The following is a 13,085-nucleotide window of genomic DNA, read 5'->3' as shown; positions in this document are numbered from 1 at the left end:
TGGTTGTCTCCTCCATCCATTCATAATTTACACAAAAACCCTGTACATACTTACAGCAGGCTGGAGCCCGTTTCTGAAGGGATGTGCACACAGAACAAAGAAGCAACATAGAGTGATGAGAAACTTTACAAAGTAAATGAATTCGGGTCGGAGGCCATGTCGTTACAGGATTATGACGCTTGCTTCCTTCCTATGGTACATGCAAAAAAAAAAGTAAACTCTCATTCAACCATATGGCACTCAAAATGAGGCTATATCATTCCATATTAAATCTCCATCAGTTACAACTTCCGTTATTTTGCTATAAAACACACATTCAACACAACAGATATTAGGAACAGACTACGAAAAATACATAATGGAGTGAGTGTGTTTGCAATGGCTGATGTTAGGATCAAGTATTCATCTAAGGTCAAGACTGGGTGCAATAAGAGCAGGATTGATCATACCTAACCTCCCTCTGCATACTCCCTCCCTATCCAACAGCTGATAAACTTCACTAAATCAAGTCAAACAGGAGCTGGAATAGGAACAGGCATTTGAAAAAACACTTAAGGCTTAATTCATCATTTGGCACGTTGCAACGCAACATTAATATTCTTCTCTCCTGACTTCAGATCATCGGCACTTATCTGTTTCTGCTGTCATTCAAAGCATCAACTTCCACGTCACTCATATTGCATTTTGTTAACGTAAAACAAGTGACTATATTACAAATTCCAGATCTGGAACAGAACAAGATAGTCAAACCACAACAATATGTCTAAAGTGTCTGTTACTAGCACTACAAACAATAGCATTACTGCTGGAATAAGCAACAAATAATATGAACGGCCCCTCGATAAGGCAATAACATGATTTGAAACAAAACTGGGCACACTTTGGGACACAACTGTAGTGCAGCTCCTGCAGTAGTAATAACAATGTAGTAAAGGTAGTAAGGACCTTTTCTTGAGGACCTGCACTGGTACAGGAGCCTCTGAGACAACGTTAGCACTTGTTTGAACCAGGGTGAGCGTACAGTCTCTCCTATCCTATGGCACAAGCGTATCACACGTACAGCTAACGCTCATAATTCTGGCGAAAAATAAATGACTTTAATGGCACAGTGTAGTTTTATAGTTAACCACCTGCTGGAGTATCGGGTGTCCCGGGTTCAAGGAGTTAGATGTTACAATACAGACATAACTCACGTCAACAGAACCAGAATGTCCTTTGAAACTATTTGTTGGGGCAATAAATCAGAGCGAGAAACAGCCGTGAGTCCCCCCCTCCCCCGGACTTTCTTTCCATTCTGCTGTGCAGTTCCGCCTCCACATGTCTTTTAGTCCGGTTTCATTCCACTGAAGCCATACGGCCCCCGGGCCTACACGCCTGGGCGTTTTTACCATCCTGCTGTTTTCACGTTTGTGATAAGCATCATGAAGATGTAAGCCTCCTGCGACAGGACCATCACATGTTGTAAGCCACATATATGGGGTCCAGCTGGTCAGCCAGGAATCCATCTCTGAGGTGCATACGTTGTTTCTCCCCCCGGGAGTTGATGGGGATGACGCCAGGGTCCACCACCACCACCACCCCTACAATGAGGTAGTGCTCTTCCAGGACAACGTTAGTGACCAGGGCCACCAGGTCCAGGGCCTCCTGCTCGGAACCTTCCAGCTCTACGACCACGACGAGGAGGTTTGTCCATGTGAACACAGCACTGAATGGAGGAGTAGTTGAGTGAGAAACAAAATAGTAGACACAGTTCATGCTTCTCAAGTGTATTTTGAAAATGATAAATTTGCCCTAATTATAAACAATTCAGAAGAAGTTAAGTGAAAATGATCTATAATGCATTTCTCACCATTCAGCTATGCTCTTGTGAGAACGGATCACAGACGTTTCGATGTCAATTGGGTGATACCTCATTCCCCTCAGTTCCAAAGTCTCATCAAGAGAGCCAACCACATAGAGGGCATCATGGCGCTCTGAGACACACACAGAGAAAAAAGTTCATTTATTTATGATAAGTTAAAGAACACTTTGGGGCATTTTTCAGAAAAATGATCTCACTTTGCTGCTCTGAAATTAAAAATAAATAACCAAAGCACCAAATATTAAGGCTGATGAGGGCTGATGTGTCTCACCTCCACTGGCGTCAGTCAGCTCAGTGCGTCGCAGGAAGCCCAGGTAGCCCGTCCTCGCCCAGACTGTCTGGGTGTCGCCGAAGCTGAGCTTGGTGTTGAAGTGGTCAGTGTGCAGCGCCTCCTCACCGTATACCGTGAAATAGCCTGTAGCATTGTGGGGACTGCTCACCCAGACCTGTCAGACACACACAATGCATTTGCACAGACGATCTTACACTCACTGTGTGAATAAAAGTACATCCATGTCTATATACTAGAAAATAAATCACTTCACCGTAGTCAAATTATTAATAAAATAATTGGGACTGTTCGAAAAGCCTGATGATACAGTTTTTGCATTGTTTGAAGTCAAATAAACCGAGTGTGAGAGAGCAAATATGACAAATAAATATTTTGTCATGAAAATGTACTTATGTAAACTTTTTAATGCAAATTTGTGCATGTGCGTTTTAAAATCACAACTGATTTTGAAATTATAATTGAATTATACACAAGCAAGAGACTTTCTATCCTCCAGTCTCAAAACAAGGTGCATCACACACTACAGATCATTCTTATTATTAAGATCATAATACGATGGGACAGACATTCGGCTTTCCCTTGGACAAATCTCTGGAGAAACTGGTCTATTCTCTTATCTCAATTACAATTTGCTGTCTTTTAGACTTCGTGCACAATAACTCAGTTAATTACAGGAAGTAAATGGTAACCTGTCAAGTGCATGCAACGGTAACTGGGGAAATGCCACGTTACAGGTCTGCTCTGAAAATAAAACGTCACCTCTCCTAAATGGGAGTCTCCTAAAGGTCCTTTCGTCTCAGTGTTGGCAATGATCACCTTCACCCCTGGAAGGATCTACAACGAGAGACATATTTCAAATACAGAAGACATCAAAAAAAGGGCAACCCTTTTGCAGTACAACATCCCAGTTTGTCTTGTTTGGGTGCATCTTTGAATAATGCCATACCTTCCCAGACTCCATTAGTGGCAAACTGTGTGGTGACCCTCTCTCGACAAGGCGGACCCTGAAAATGGGAAAAGAAACAATTGAAACATTCCTGCCATTTTCTTTGTTTCTCAACATATGCAATAAAAATTATTACATTATGAAAACTGTAGCTTAACATCGCATGCAATATTTTCATTCTGAATTTAACAGGATAATCAAAGCATTAACAAGCAGTAACATGATAATGACCTATCATGTCGTAGAGCTCTCATGTCCACATAAACTGTAGTGGGATCTGGTCCAGCTGTGCCCTGGAGAAAAAAGCCGCATAGGGGACACGAGTGAACCATTTACATTTTACAGCGCTAACATTAATGTTGTCTGAGTGGAGGGGAAGTGGAAGCTGTTCATGATAAAACTGTTGACAAAGCAGCGGAGGGCAGCCAGAAGCCAACCAGCCGGGCTACAATAGTTAGGGCTTTGGCAAAACTCAGCCAGTTAAATCCCTCTGCTCAAAGACTGGCAGTTAGCTTTCACACAACTGTCACAGGGCGGGACACAGCTGGGAAAGCTGAGAAATTCTAAATCAAAACCAGTGTCTTTCTTTCAAATTTTTATTTTGTCTGCAACCCCCCACCACAAATGTCAGAAAGAAAATTGTACTGTAATTGTGCAGCATCTGTTTATATTAAAGGTTTCTCAGATATTGATTTAAATAATGAAATATTGATTCTTTCTTGTTCTTGGATTTGTCTTTATCATTGGTTTAAGCTGGTCACAAAACAGTATGTTTTCCATAATTATTTTTTCAGCTTAGAGCCAGAGCACAAGCTAGCAATGAGTTTGTGTATGGTCATCGATGATATCCAAGACAAACAGCGAGAGCAGACTTCGGTAAAAATGAGGCAACATGTCAGGCAAAGCAGAGGATTCACCAAACAAGCCTTTTTGGAGCATTTCTGACTGAATCCAGAGATTCATCATTGCACAAATAAAAGCAACAGTCTGATTAGCCTGCATTAAATCTCTCTCAGCAATATATAAAGTTTTTGGAAAGGAAACATGTTGGCTCATTCAGTAGTGTTGAAGAGTCTGCAGTGTTTATATATGAGAACAACTGTGCTTTCATTTGTATAAAAAAACCCAAGATGAATGTAAATTTGTATCACATTGTTGAAAAAAAGACAATAGGATTCGAAATTATAACGCTAACGTTCATGCTGCTGGCTCATGGTATAATGTAGAGCGGCACATCACATAAAACACGCATGTCTGTAACGGTCAGTAGCTGAAACAGGAAAAGATACCATAATACTTTACTAAAATCAAAGGCATTACTGTGAACTCAAATAAAAAGTGAAAGGAGAAACGGTGAATAAAGGTTAAGATTGTTCAAAAATAATGCAAGAAACACGCACAAACACACAAACAGACAAATACACACAGAGACACAGCATCAGCCCATGAGCAAACATCAACTCTAAGCCTACAGTTACCTGTTCAGCCAGTTTCCCTAACCTGTTGGGCTGACAGGACATGGCAGGACAGATAAAGATATATATGTTTATATACGCGGACACACACAGTAAAACTGGTAACTAGACCAACTTTTGCAGAAATTGCGGATTTGAACTCTGCATGTATGACACACCGTTTTAGCAGGATGTTTAAGTCCTGATAATGCACAATGTCCCCTCAGTGCAGGTTCGTGTTCAATTCAGCGTCCATTGGAATCCCAAATACAGACATATAGGTTTACAAACAAAAACGATCACAGGAATGGGTGGAAACATTAATCACATGAATGACAAAAGAAAAAATGATGGTGACCGAGAGGCAACTTGAGCATTGCATTTTGTAATCATTCAAAAAAAAACTTTTCATCTATGTTCTTTCATTTTTTTTTCTTTAGCTACATTGGTAAATGACCTTTCGTGTGTGTGTGTGCGCTGATGTGTGATATACATATGACAATAAAGAGTTCTTCTTCTTCTTCTTTGATTTCCCCCCTGTATTTGTGCTCCAGGATGTGATTCATATTTTATTGCATTTACTGCATTTAGGTGAAATAGGAATATTTGCACTTTTTTTAACAAGTACCTGTAATTGGAAATAAAAATAAAATTCAAATAAAAGTTTGACTTTTCATCCTGTACTTCATCTTAATTGGTAATATCTTAAACTGTATCTTTTGACTCATTTGGACTCAATATATCAGCCAGTAGACACCACAACAACATCATCATCTCCACTTTGCTCTTCCCACATAATCTTTTTGGGGTGAACTACCTCATCATCAGTTATTAAAGCTGTATAAAATAGTGACAAAAGCCATCATCATCGTCATCATCATCAGCAACATCATTCACTCTGATGTGCTGCCGACTCTTGTGAAATTGATTAATAGCTTCACAGAACCTACAATCTTCACCACCAACACATATTCTGTTCATCTCAAACCCGCCTCATCCTCCACCAGCTGCTTACCTGCAAACAGATCGCCACGTTCACCCTGCAGCCAAAGGTGGTGCTTACGGCTCGTGGTGAAAGCCCCAAGTCCTTGAAGATTTTTGAGAAGGACTGAGTGAGTGTTATACGGGGCCTCTCTTCTGCAACCACCATGCACGTACGCACGCAAGACAAGTTCACATTTCGCAACTGGAATAAAAAACAAAACAGATGTTTCTCAAGTTGCAGGAATTACAGAATTCTCAGATATGATTGACAAAAAAAGAAATCCCAGAGCAGCGGGTGTTCCACTCCTCAGTGGTGTGACTGTTTGGAGGAAAACCTCTACATTTTCAGGAGGAATATAAATACAGTATTGTTGGATATCCAATGCTAATAATGCCCAGAGATTCAAACCAACCCGCAGTGCTTCCGTCTGTGAACCCAGGCCCTTGGTGCACATCTCCATAACTGAATATGAGCAGAAGGTGACACGGACTTTGTACTGGCTCACTGCCGCGAGCCACAGGGACGCATTGGTCTCCAGCTCCAAAGGGGGAACCAGGATCGATTGATGTCCTGAATACACACTGAGACCAGAAACATACATGCAAACAAAGAAGCTGAGTGGAGAAACAGAGGAAAGTAGCTCCACAAGAAAATAACATCCTCTAGCAGTGACCATCACCTTTTTAATTTCTGATAAACTAACACTGATTTTGCAGAGCAACTGATTTACCTGCACAGGCACCATAGAGCAAAGCCCAGGCCGCAATATGGGTCCAGACAGATGGCGATCTGTCTGGAGGGGTAGAGCTCACACTGCAGTTTTATGGAGCGGCACAAGGCACTGGTGGCAGCGTGAGACATCTAAAGGAGATAATGTGACACGAGTGATGCATCATAACGAAAAAATTCAGCTTGAAGTAACTCCTTAAGCTTTTAAGAATCAATTATTTCACTTATCGAAGGTTAAGCATTTGTGTCTCCAGCTACAGAGTTCAAGTATTACTTTTTGTATTTGGTTAGAGTTACAATAATTAGTTTTTCTTTCGCATCTCTTTGTCACAGCAAATATAAATATTAAGAATTGTAAAAGTCCTGCCGGCATGAATAAAAATAAAAAGGATAACTTGACAGTGACATACTTTGACTCCTGCTAAGATGCCTGTTGTGGACACACTAAAATCCAGGTAAGCTAACATCTCCGGGGTCGGGGGCTTGTACATTTGGGAACTCTTCTTCCTGGGGAGGTCATCTTGAGGGTGAACACAATGAAGAGGACAGTTTTAAAGCAGCAATGGAAATCACAGATCATGTCTTTCACTTAAAAAAATAATCTCTTTGGATGATGATGATGAGAAATACAGTTTACCGGTGTCCAGCACCATGGGCCAGCTCTTGGTATCCACGGCAGCATTAGCCTCTTTGGATTTCAGCAGCTTTGTTATTGCTTGAGAGGTCAGGATACACACCGACTTACTGACCTTAAACATACAGATGCTGCAGTATGACTACAAATATTGCACTACTCTTGCCTTTCAAAAAAAATTACCTCCACATGCAGTTCAGTTTATGTTGTTTTTTTTCATAGAAGAAAATTCAATACCTGTGTGGCAAGAAATAAATGTAAAAAAAAATGTGTTACCTCAACAATCATCTTGACAGTGGGCAGGGTTGTTGCCAGGTTCTGGGGGTGTGGAGGTCTGACAGTCACTGGTACGCAGCCGGCATACAGGCAGCCATAGAAGGTGGCAATCAGGTCAATGCCTGCACACAAATGTTGGTCAACTACGCTTCACAAGGAAATAATGAGCTTTAGTGAGAGTTTCAGTCTCCTCTGGTGTGTGACCAAGAATAAAATAAACTTATATCTGTGATAACAGCAACATCGCCGCTTTCTTACCTGGTGGGTAGACAAGTGCTACATGGTCTCCGGTGTTGAGGCGCCCCATCAGTGCAGTAGCCACTCGCTCTGCCCGTTTGTGCAGCTGCAGACAGGAAGCTGTGCTGGCCACCGCGCCCTGAGGAGCAAAAGATAAGAACAGCGTCATACACAGCTACTGAATCATTGATCAGATGATGAAAGTTATCAGTTCATCGTTATGACCAAGGGACTTTTTAATATTTTCTGCAATCGCCCCTTGCATGCAAATTTTTAATTATCTGATAATGTAATGAAACACCTTTAGTATCTCACAATAATAGTAAAAAAAAAAAAAAAGCAGTACCTTAGCATTGAGAACAAGGAACAGAGGATGATCCGGAGTGGCCTGAGCTCTCCACTGCAGTACATCTTGTATGTACAGGAACTATAAGGGGACAGGAAAACACGTTTGATGAAAGTAAAAACACAGCACACTGATGATGATGATGATCCTTATGCAAACAATGCAGAATGAACACAACAAAAGTTGAGTTTTGTAGTGAAGAAATGAAATTTGAATTACACAACTCCCATGTTTGTTCTCAGGAAGTCAGGAACCATATCAGGAGGTAAGAGGATGATTATCCTGCCTATTTACCTGGTCATTGTCCTCTAGGTGGGCCACGTCTCTCCCGCTGGCCTGTGCTATCCTCTTGCCTGCCACCAGGTTGCCCACTATCATAGAAGCAGGGCCGACCTCTGTCCAGCACAACCACATTCATGTGTCATCATACACAAGAACTTGGGTCCAACATTCATATCAACATAAAATATACGTAACAATGAAAACAATGAGAAATGCGGTGAAGTCTTAACGCTACGTTTGTTTCTAAGCCTCATCCATTCTGGGACAGCGGTTGCTCTACCTGGTTGCTTTTGTCTTGGCTTTGGCAGGTTGGTCACACATGTGTGAGGGCACATGAGAACATTGCAAGGGTGCAAGGCACCTTCCAGAAAGCGCTGCTTGGTCTCAGATATATGGATACCGCCCAGGGGAGCTTTAGGAAGCGTGTTGGCCGGTACCAGAGCCAGGCAGTACACCCCGACCTGGTGGATGCTATCTATGGCCTGGAAGCAGATGGGGGTTTTCATGTCAACGACACAAACTGACACAAAGACAACAGACTTTGTTTGATGCAGCTTTGTCTAAGCGTTCATCTGTAAGCCATTCACTTGCTGGATGTTTAAGTAAAGAGCAGCATGGTGGTGCAGTAGGTAGAGCTGTTGCATCACAGCCGGTCTCAAATTTACCTGGGCACCTGGAACTATTCTGTGTCGAATTTGCATGTCCTATTGACTTAAAATGCTTTAATATCATGATATATGAATACTATTTTGGAGATAATTATTAATTAGAAGGTAGTATGATTCTATGTGGAACTCAAAGTTAGATCATAATAAGTTAGTAACAAAACAGCCTTTTTTACAGAATTAGCGTTGAATACCTTTCACACACCACCTATGTATGTGGAATGTCAAAGCTGAAAATATCACAATGATTAAACGAATGATTATAGTCATGATTTTGAGAAATAATACAATGAAGTAATTTAAAATAAATGACTAATAAAGCATGGTGGCGCAGTGGTAAGCGCTGTTGCCTCAGGTCTAGAAGGTCACAGTGTCCATAGGTGTGTGTGAATGATTGTCTGTGTGCGTGTGGCCCTCGAGCTGGCGGCTTGTCCAGGGAGTACCTCGCCCATTGACTACTGGGATAGGCTCCGAAATGACCCGCGACCCGGTGAAGAAGATGAATGAATGAAAAAAAAGTATACTGAAACCAATTTTTTTACAGGGAGGAAAATCTATTTAAAACTATGTAGAAAGCTGTAAGTGACTAATATTAACTAAGGACTCCAACACGCAGTTAAAAAAACAACAACACACAAATAAAGTATTTTAAATGAATGTGACTCAGTGATGAGAGAGTACCTGGAGTACACGGCTCATCCACTGGAAACTGTCTTCCTCAGAGGAATCTGGCCTCTGCTCTGCCACCACAACAATCCGCTCATCATGCAGCACAGAAATGGAAAACACAGCGATCCTGGAACATAAAGCATTAACGCCGTTACAGCTGGACTGTAACAGCTGGACTGTAACAGCTGCTAGTGGTTGTAGTTTTACCTTCCTCTATACACAAACTTCATGGGCTCCACCGCCAGTGCTGTAGCAACTACGTCATCAGCATTGTGTCTTCGCCCGCTGACCACCATCAGACCGTCCAACTTCCCCACAACAAACACAAGGCTGTCCTGGTGGGAAACACCACGCACGTATCGTTCGGTGAAGAGAGCTGGACATTTAGTTCATCCATACATCTGGCACACCCAAAACCTCCAAAGGTTTAGTGAGGCCTTACATCTCAGGTTAGTTGTAAAAAAAAAAAAAAAGTTTTTAATTTTTTTGTTCTTGTTTTTATAAAGTAAAAGAAAATTATACTGAAAATATCTGCATGGCTTTTAATCCTAATTTTGTGATTTGTGTAAAATTACAGGTTAATAGGTAAATAGATATGCTCATAAATAGCTTGTGCTATAAGATATACTATTAACTTACTGGTCCCACAAAGCCCAGCAGTGAGGTCCTGGTAAAGGGTCTGTCGCTAATGGGGACCCCAGAAGACAACAGCGGGATGGTCTGCAACAAGATAAAAACACTTTGATTTTTGAAGTGTAAAATTTTTCATTTGTCTCCTTGAAATAATCTATCATCTACTACAGTCTGGATTCATTTGGTGCAAATTTTACGGCCTTTAAGCAAATAAACATTCAATTTATCACCCGCACTACGGCTTAGATTTGGTACCTCTCCACTTTTACGTACAAATATTTTGTAAACTTTGGGCTGAAAACCTTTTTCATTCTTTATGTCCGTATAACTAAGATTTAAAATAATAATTTGACAATCCGGTTTCACTGAGCAGTTTTTATGTGAATGAATAGATGAATGGATGATAAGAGTTTTCCTGATAATGCAAATTCATGAATAACTGCTGGATCAAACTGTGGATACTAACCTCAAAGACATTCTTGGTCATGCCCGGAAGGCCGTAGTAAGCTACGCCAGTGCTGCCTGAGCTCACACAGATCTCTCCAACCTCATCTGTCTGACAGAGATAGGGTGTCCCCTCCACCCGCACCACACAAGCCACAGCTGGACATGAAGGCAGGATGATGATTCTCATATGATTAATAATGTCTTAAAAAAGTCATATCAAAACTGAATATTTTATTGGAAAAAAACTGTTGTCCCTAAAGGGATAACTTCAAGTAAACAGCTCAAATAGCAATGTTATCAAATCATCATCATTGTTTAACAACTCAGTGCCCGGTGTACCGCACCTCCAGGCATGACCTGTCCCACATCCTGCACCGTGAGGACAGAGAGTTTGTCCTCCGAGTCCACGCGTATCACGCTGTGGCTCAGCCCACCCATGGACAGCACTGCCTTCCCTGGAGGTGGAACGCCCATTTCAGGAGGTCTGCAGGGCAAAGATGTTCAATTAAACATATTATTGCAAAAAGCAATCACAAGCACTTATTCTTCTGAATCTGTTCTTCATTGCAAACCGAACATCAGATGCCAGTTCTGCCTTTCTTTATGGAATCCAGCCTTTTAAATAGCCGGCGTTGTATAGCGTGGCACCATGCACAGCCTTAGCACAGTATCTTCTTTGCAGCAGAGCTGACAGCTTAAAAGGACATAGATGTGGATTTTATAGAATATAATGACCATGTGAATCTGGGAGATAGACCCTGGATCCATGATAAGATTTTTAGACTCCTTCAAACTCTCTCTCTCTCAAAAAAAAGAGAGGCTCATCTCTAAAATAGAGCCGCTTGGGGAAAGTGTTTTTACTCAGTTTGTCGTCCTAATCCTCATCCTTCCAGATGATTGTCTTTGCAGGATCAAAGTCACGTGACGCTTTGGTAGGATGCTTCTAAGACGCAGTGATGGCAGCTCACCTGCGGATGGCGACACTCATTGCTTCTGAAGAACTGGCACATGGACAGATCACCTCAGGTCGCAGCCCACGTGCCTGAAACACGTTGAGGAAAGCATCGCAGGAAGATATCGACCCTTTCGAAACAAACACACACACACACACACACACACACACACACACACGTCCAGTTAAACACATAAGACACAAAATCAAAGAAACAAATTGAATCAATGATAATTTCTTGTGGCTTCAGGGTGCTTATGAGGGCATTTAATTATATTAAACTAGAATCTGGATGTAGACTCACATGGGTTAGCTCCATCAGCCACAATAAGCATACGCAAGGAGCTCAGGCTGATGTCCCTCTGGTCTCTCTGGGCCAGCAGAGACCAGTGCATGTCCCGAGACTTCAACACAGCAACCCGTGCTTTCCAGGAGATGGAGAGACAAAGAAATTATAGAATCACCCACTCAACACCGTTTTCATTCATCATGACAGCTGATCACAAAATCTGACAGCAAAACTCGGGAGTAGAAAGAAGATGATGCTATTCAGTTCAGCAGACTGCCTGTCCTCAGCCTCCACTGGGGTTTAACCTTCTGCTCCTACTGTATGAGAGAAATAAACCCACTGTGGAAGCCAAACCTGGTCTTACACAGACAAAAAGACTATTATGAGTAATAATAATAAAAAAAAAAGAGTTTTGCTCTTGATATATTTTTGTGAAAGACCATTTAAGATCATTGCATTATTCTGGAGTCGGTTTAACCTGAGCTGAATCTGACTTTGTAAAGATTAAGATGCCTCAAGCAGAGAATTGGTGAAAAATGACCATGTCAAAGAGGAGTGGACGACAACCTTTGTATGTGTGAACCTTCTGTATCCAGGAGAGGGGATTGACTTTCATCAGGGAGTAGGGAATGCTGATCACATGCATCCGATTCACGACACTCTGCCATGGGAAGAGACGCCAAAGATCACATCAGCACCGAAATATGGAAGAGGTGCAGAACTACGATGCCCCATAAACACGCTGCGAGTCACAACAAGACTTTCCTTTACTCACTGCTGAGAATACAAATAAAAACATGTTTGTGCTACTGCTGCCATTTAAGGAAGTTAAACTCGAAACAGCAGGTCATTTATTTGCTTTATGTAAAACCCATGACGTGTTTGAAATTGGCTGTTAAAGCTGACTAATAAAACAGATTCAGTTATAATGCAAGACATTCCTGCTCATTAAGACTTTGAATGTTGCGTTTGAATGTATTTACATATTAATTAAGTCCTCAGAGGGAAGATATCAGTCAGACAAAATACATTAAGATGGATCTTTTCCATTTCTGATCGCAAATCCCCATCTATTAGCTTAACCAGTGGGTTCCAGAGCACTCACAGTGAGGACGCCATGCCATAACCCAGCTTCTCTCTTGAAATCCAGGACATTGGTTATCGTCTCAGCTGCAAATCAAATGTAGATTTGTATTTTTTTTGCAAAAATCAGAAGGCAAAAACAATTCATATAATAATCTTCATTTCAATCAAGCGTTAAACCTATTGCTTTTAGAAGAAATTGTGCATGCAGAAACAGACAAGGGAAATTTTAAAGGGTTTATGGTTATTCTGGGGGGGGGGCGCCTCACACTATTTCTTTTCAAAGAGGCGTGACTCAAGTCTGA

The 13,085-nt window shown here is 41.5% G+C and overlaps 1 protein-coding gene across 1 annotated transcript in view; it reads right to left on the bottom strand.

Moving 5' to 3' along the window:
• Positions 1-1,237: 1,237 nt before the first annotated feature.
• dip2a (disco-interacting protein 2 homolog A) overlaps positions 1,238-13,085 on the bottom strand; it is a 69,147-nt gene continuing 57,299 nt past the window's right edge. Inside the window, exons 15-40 of the mRNA XM_068746624.1 lie at positions 12,803-12,867; positions 12,265-12,358; positions 11,713-11,832; positions 11,425-11,539; positions 10,801-10,940; positions 10,476-10,612; positions 10,016-10,096; positions 9,584-9,711; positions 9,389-9,503; positions 8,323-8,524; positions 8,055-8,155; positions 7,761-7,841; positions 7,436-7,553; positions 7,178-7,299; positions 6,905-7,016; positions 6,678-6,787; positions 6,269-6,399; positions 5,951-6,119; positions 5,569-5,739; positions 4,578-4,607; positions 3,331-3,392; positions 3,100-3,157; positions 2,913-2,987; positions 2,133-2,307; positions 1,850-1,973; positions 1,238-1,705 (exon numbers count right to left, since the gene is read on the bottom strand). Coding sequence (XP_068602725.1) covers positions 1,453-1,705; positions 1,850-1,973; positions 2,133-2,307; positions 2,913-2,987; positions 3,100-3,157; positions 3,331-3,392; positions 4,578-4,607; positions 5,569-5,739; positions 5,951-6,119; positions 6,269-6,399; positions 6,678-6,787; positions 6,905-7,016; positions 7,178-7,299; positions 7,436-7,553; positions 7,761-7,841; positions 8,055-8,155; positions 8,323-8,524; positions 9,389-9,503; positions 9,584-9,711; positions 10,016-10,096; positions 10,476-10,612; positions 10,801-10,940; positions 11,425-11,539; positions 11,713-11,832; positions 12,265-12,358; positions 12,803-12,867 — 3,089 coding nt within the window. The 3' untranslated portion in view covers positions 1,238-1,452. The remainder of the gene's footprint in view (positions 1,706-1,849; positions 1,974-2,132; positions 2,308-2,912; positions 2,988-3,099; positions 3,158-3,330; positions 3,393-4,577; positions 4,608-5,568; positions 5,740-5,950; positions 6,120-6,268; positions 6,400-6,677; positions 6,788-6,904; positions 7,017-7,177; positions 7,300-7,435; positions 7,554-7,760; positions 7,842-8,054; positions 8,156-8,322; positions 8,525-9,388; positions 9,504-9,583; positions 9,712-10,015; positions 10,097-10,475; positions 10,613-10,800; positions 10,941-11,424; positions 11,540-11,712; positions 11,833-12,264; positions 12,359-12,802; positions 12,868-13,085) is intronic.

The sequence above is a fragment of the Brachionichthys hirsutus genome, chromosome 12, assembly GCF_040956055.1.
Source record: "Brachionichthys hirsutus isolate HB-005 chromosome 12, CSIRO-AGI_Bhir_v1, whole genome shotgun sequence".
NCBI lineage: Eukaryota > Metazoa > Chordata > Actinopteri > Lophiiformes > Brachionichthyidae > Brachionichthys > Brachionichthys hirsutus.
Note: the sequence above shows the minus strand (reverse complement) of the source record. Positions and strands in the feature narration are given on the sequence as shown.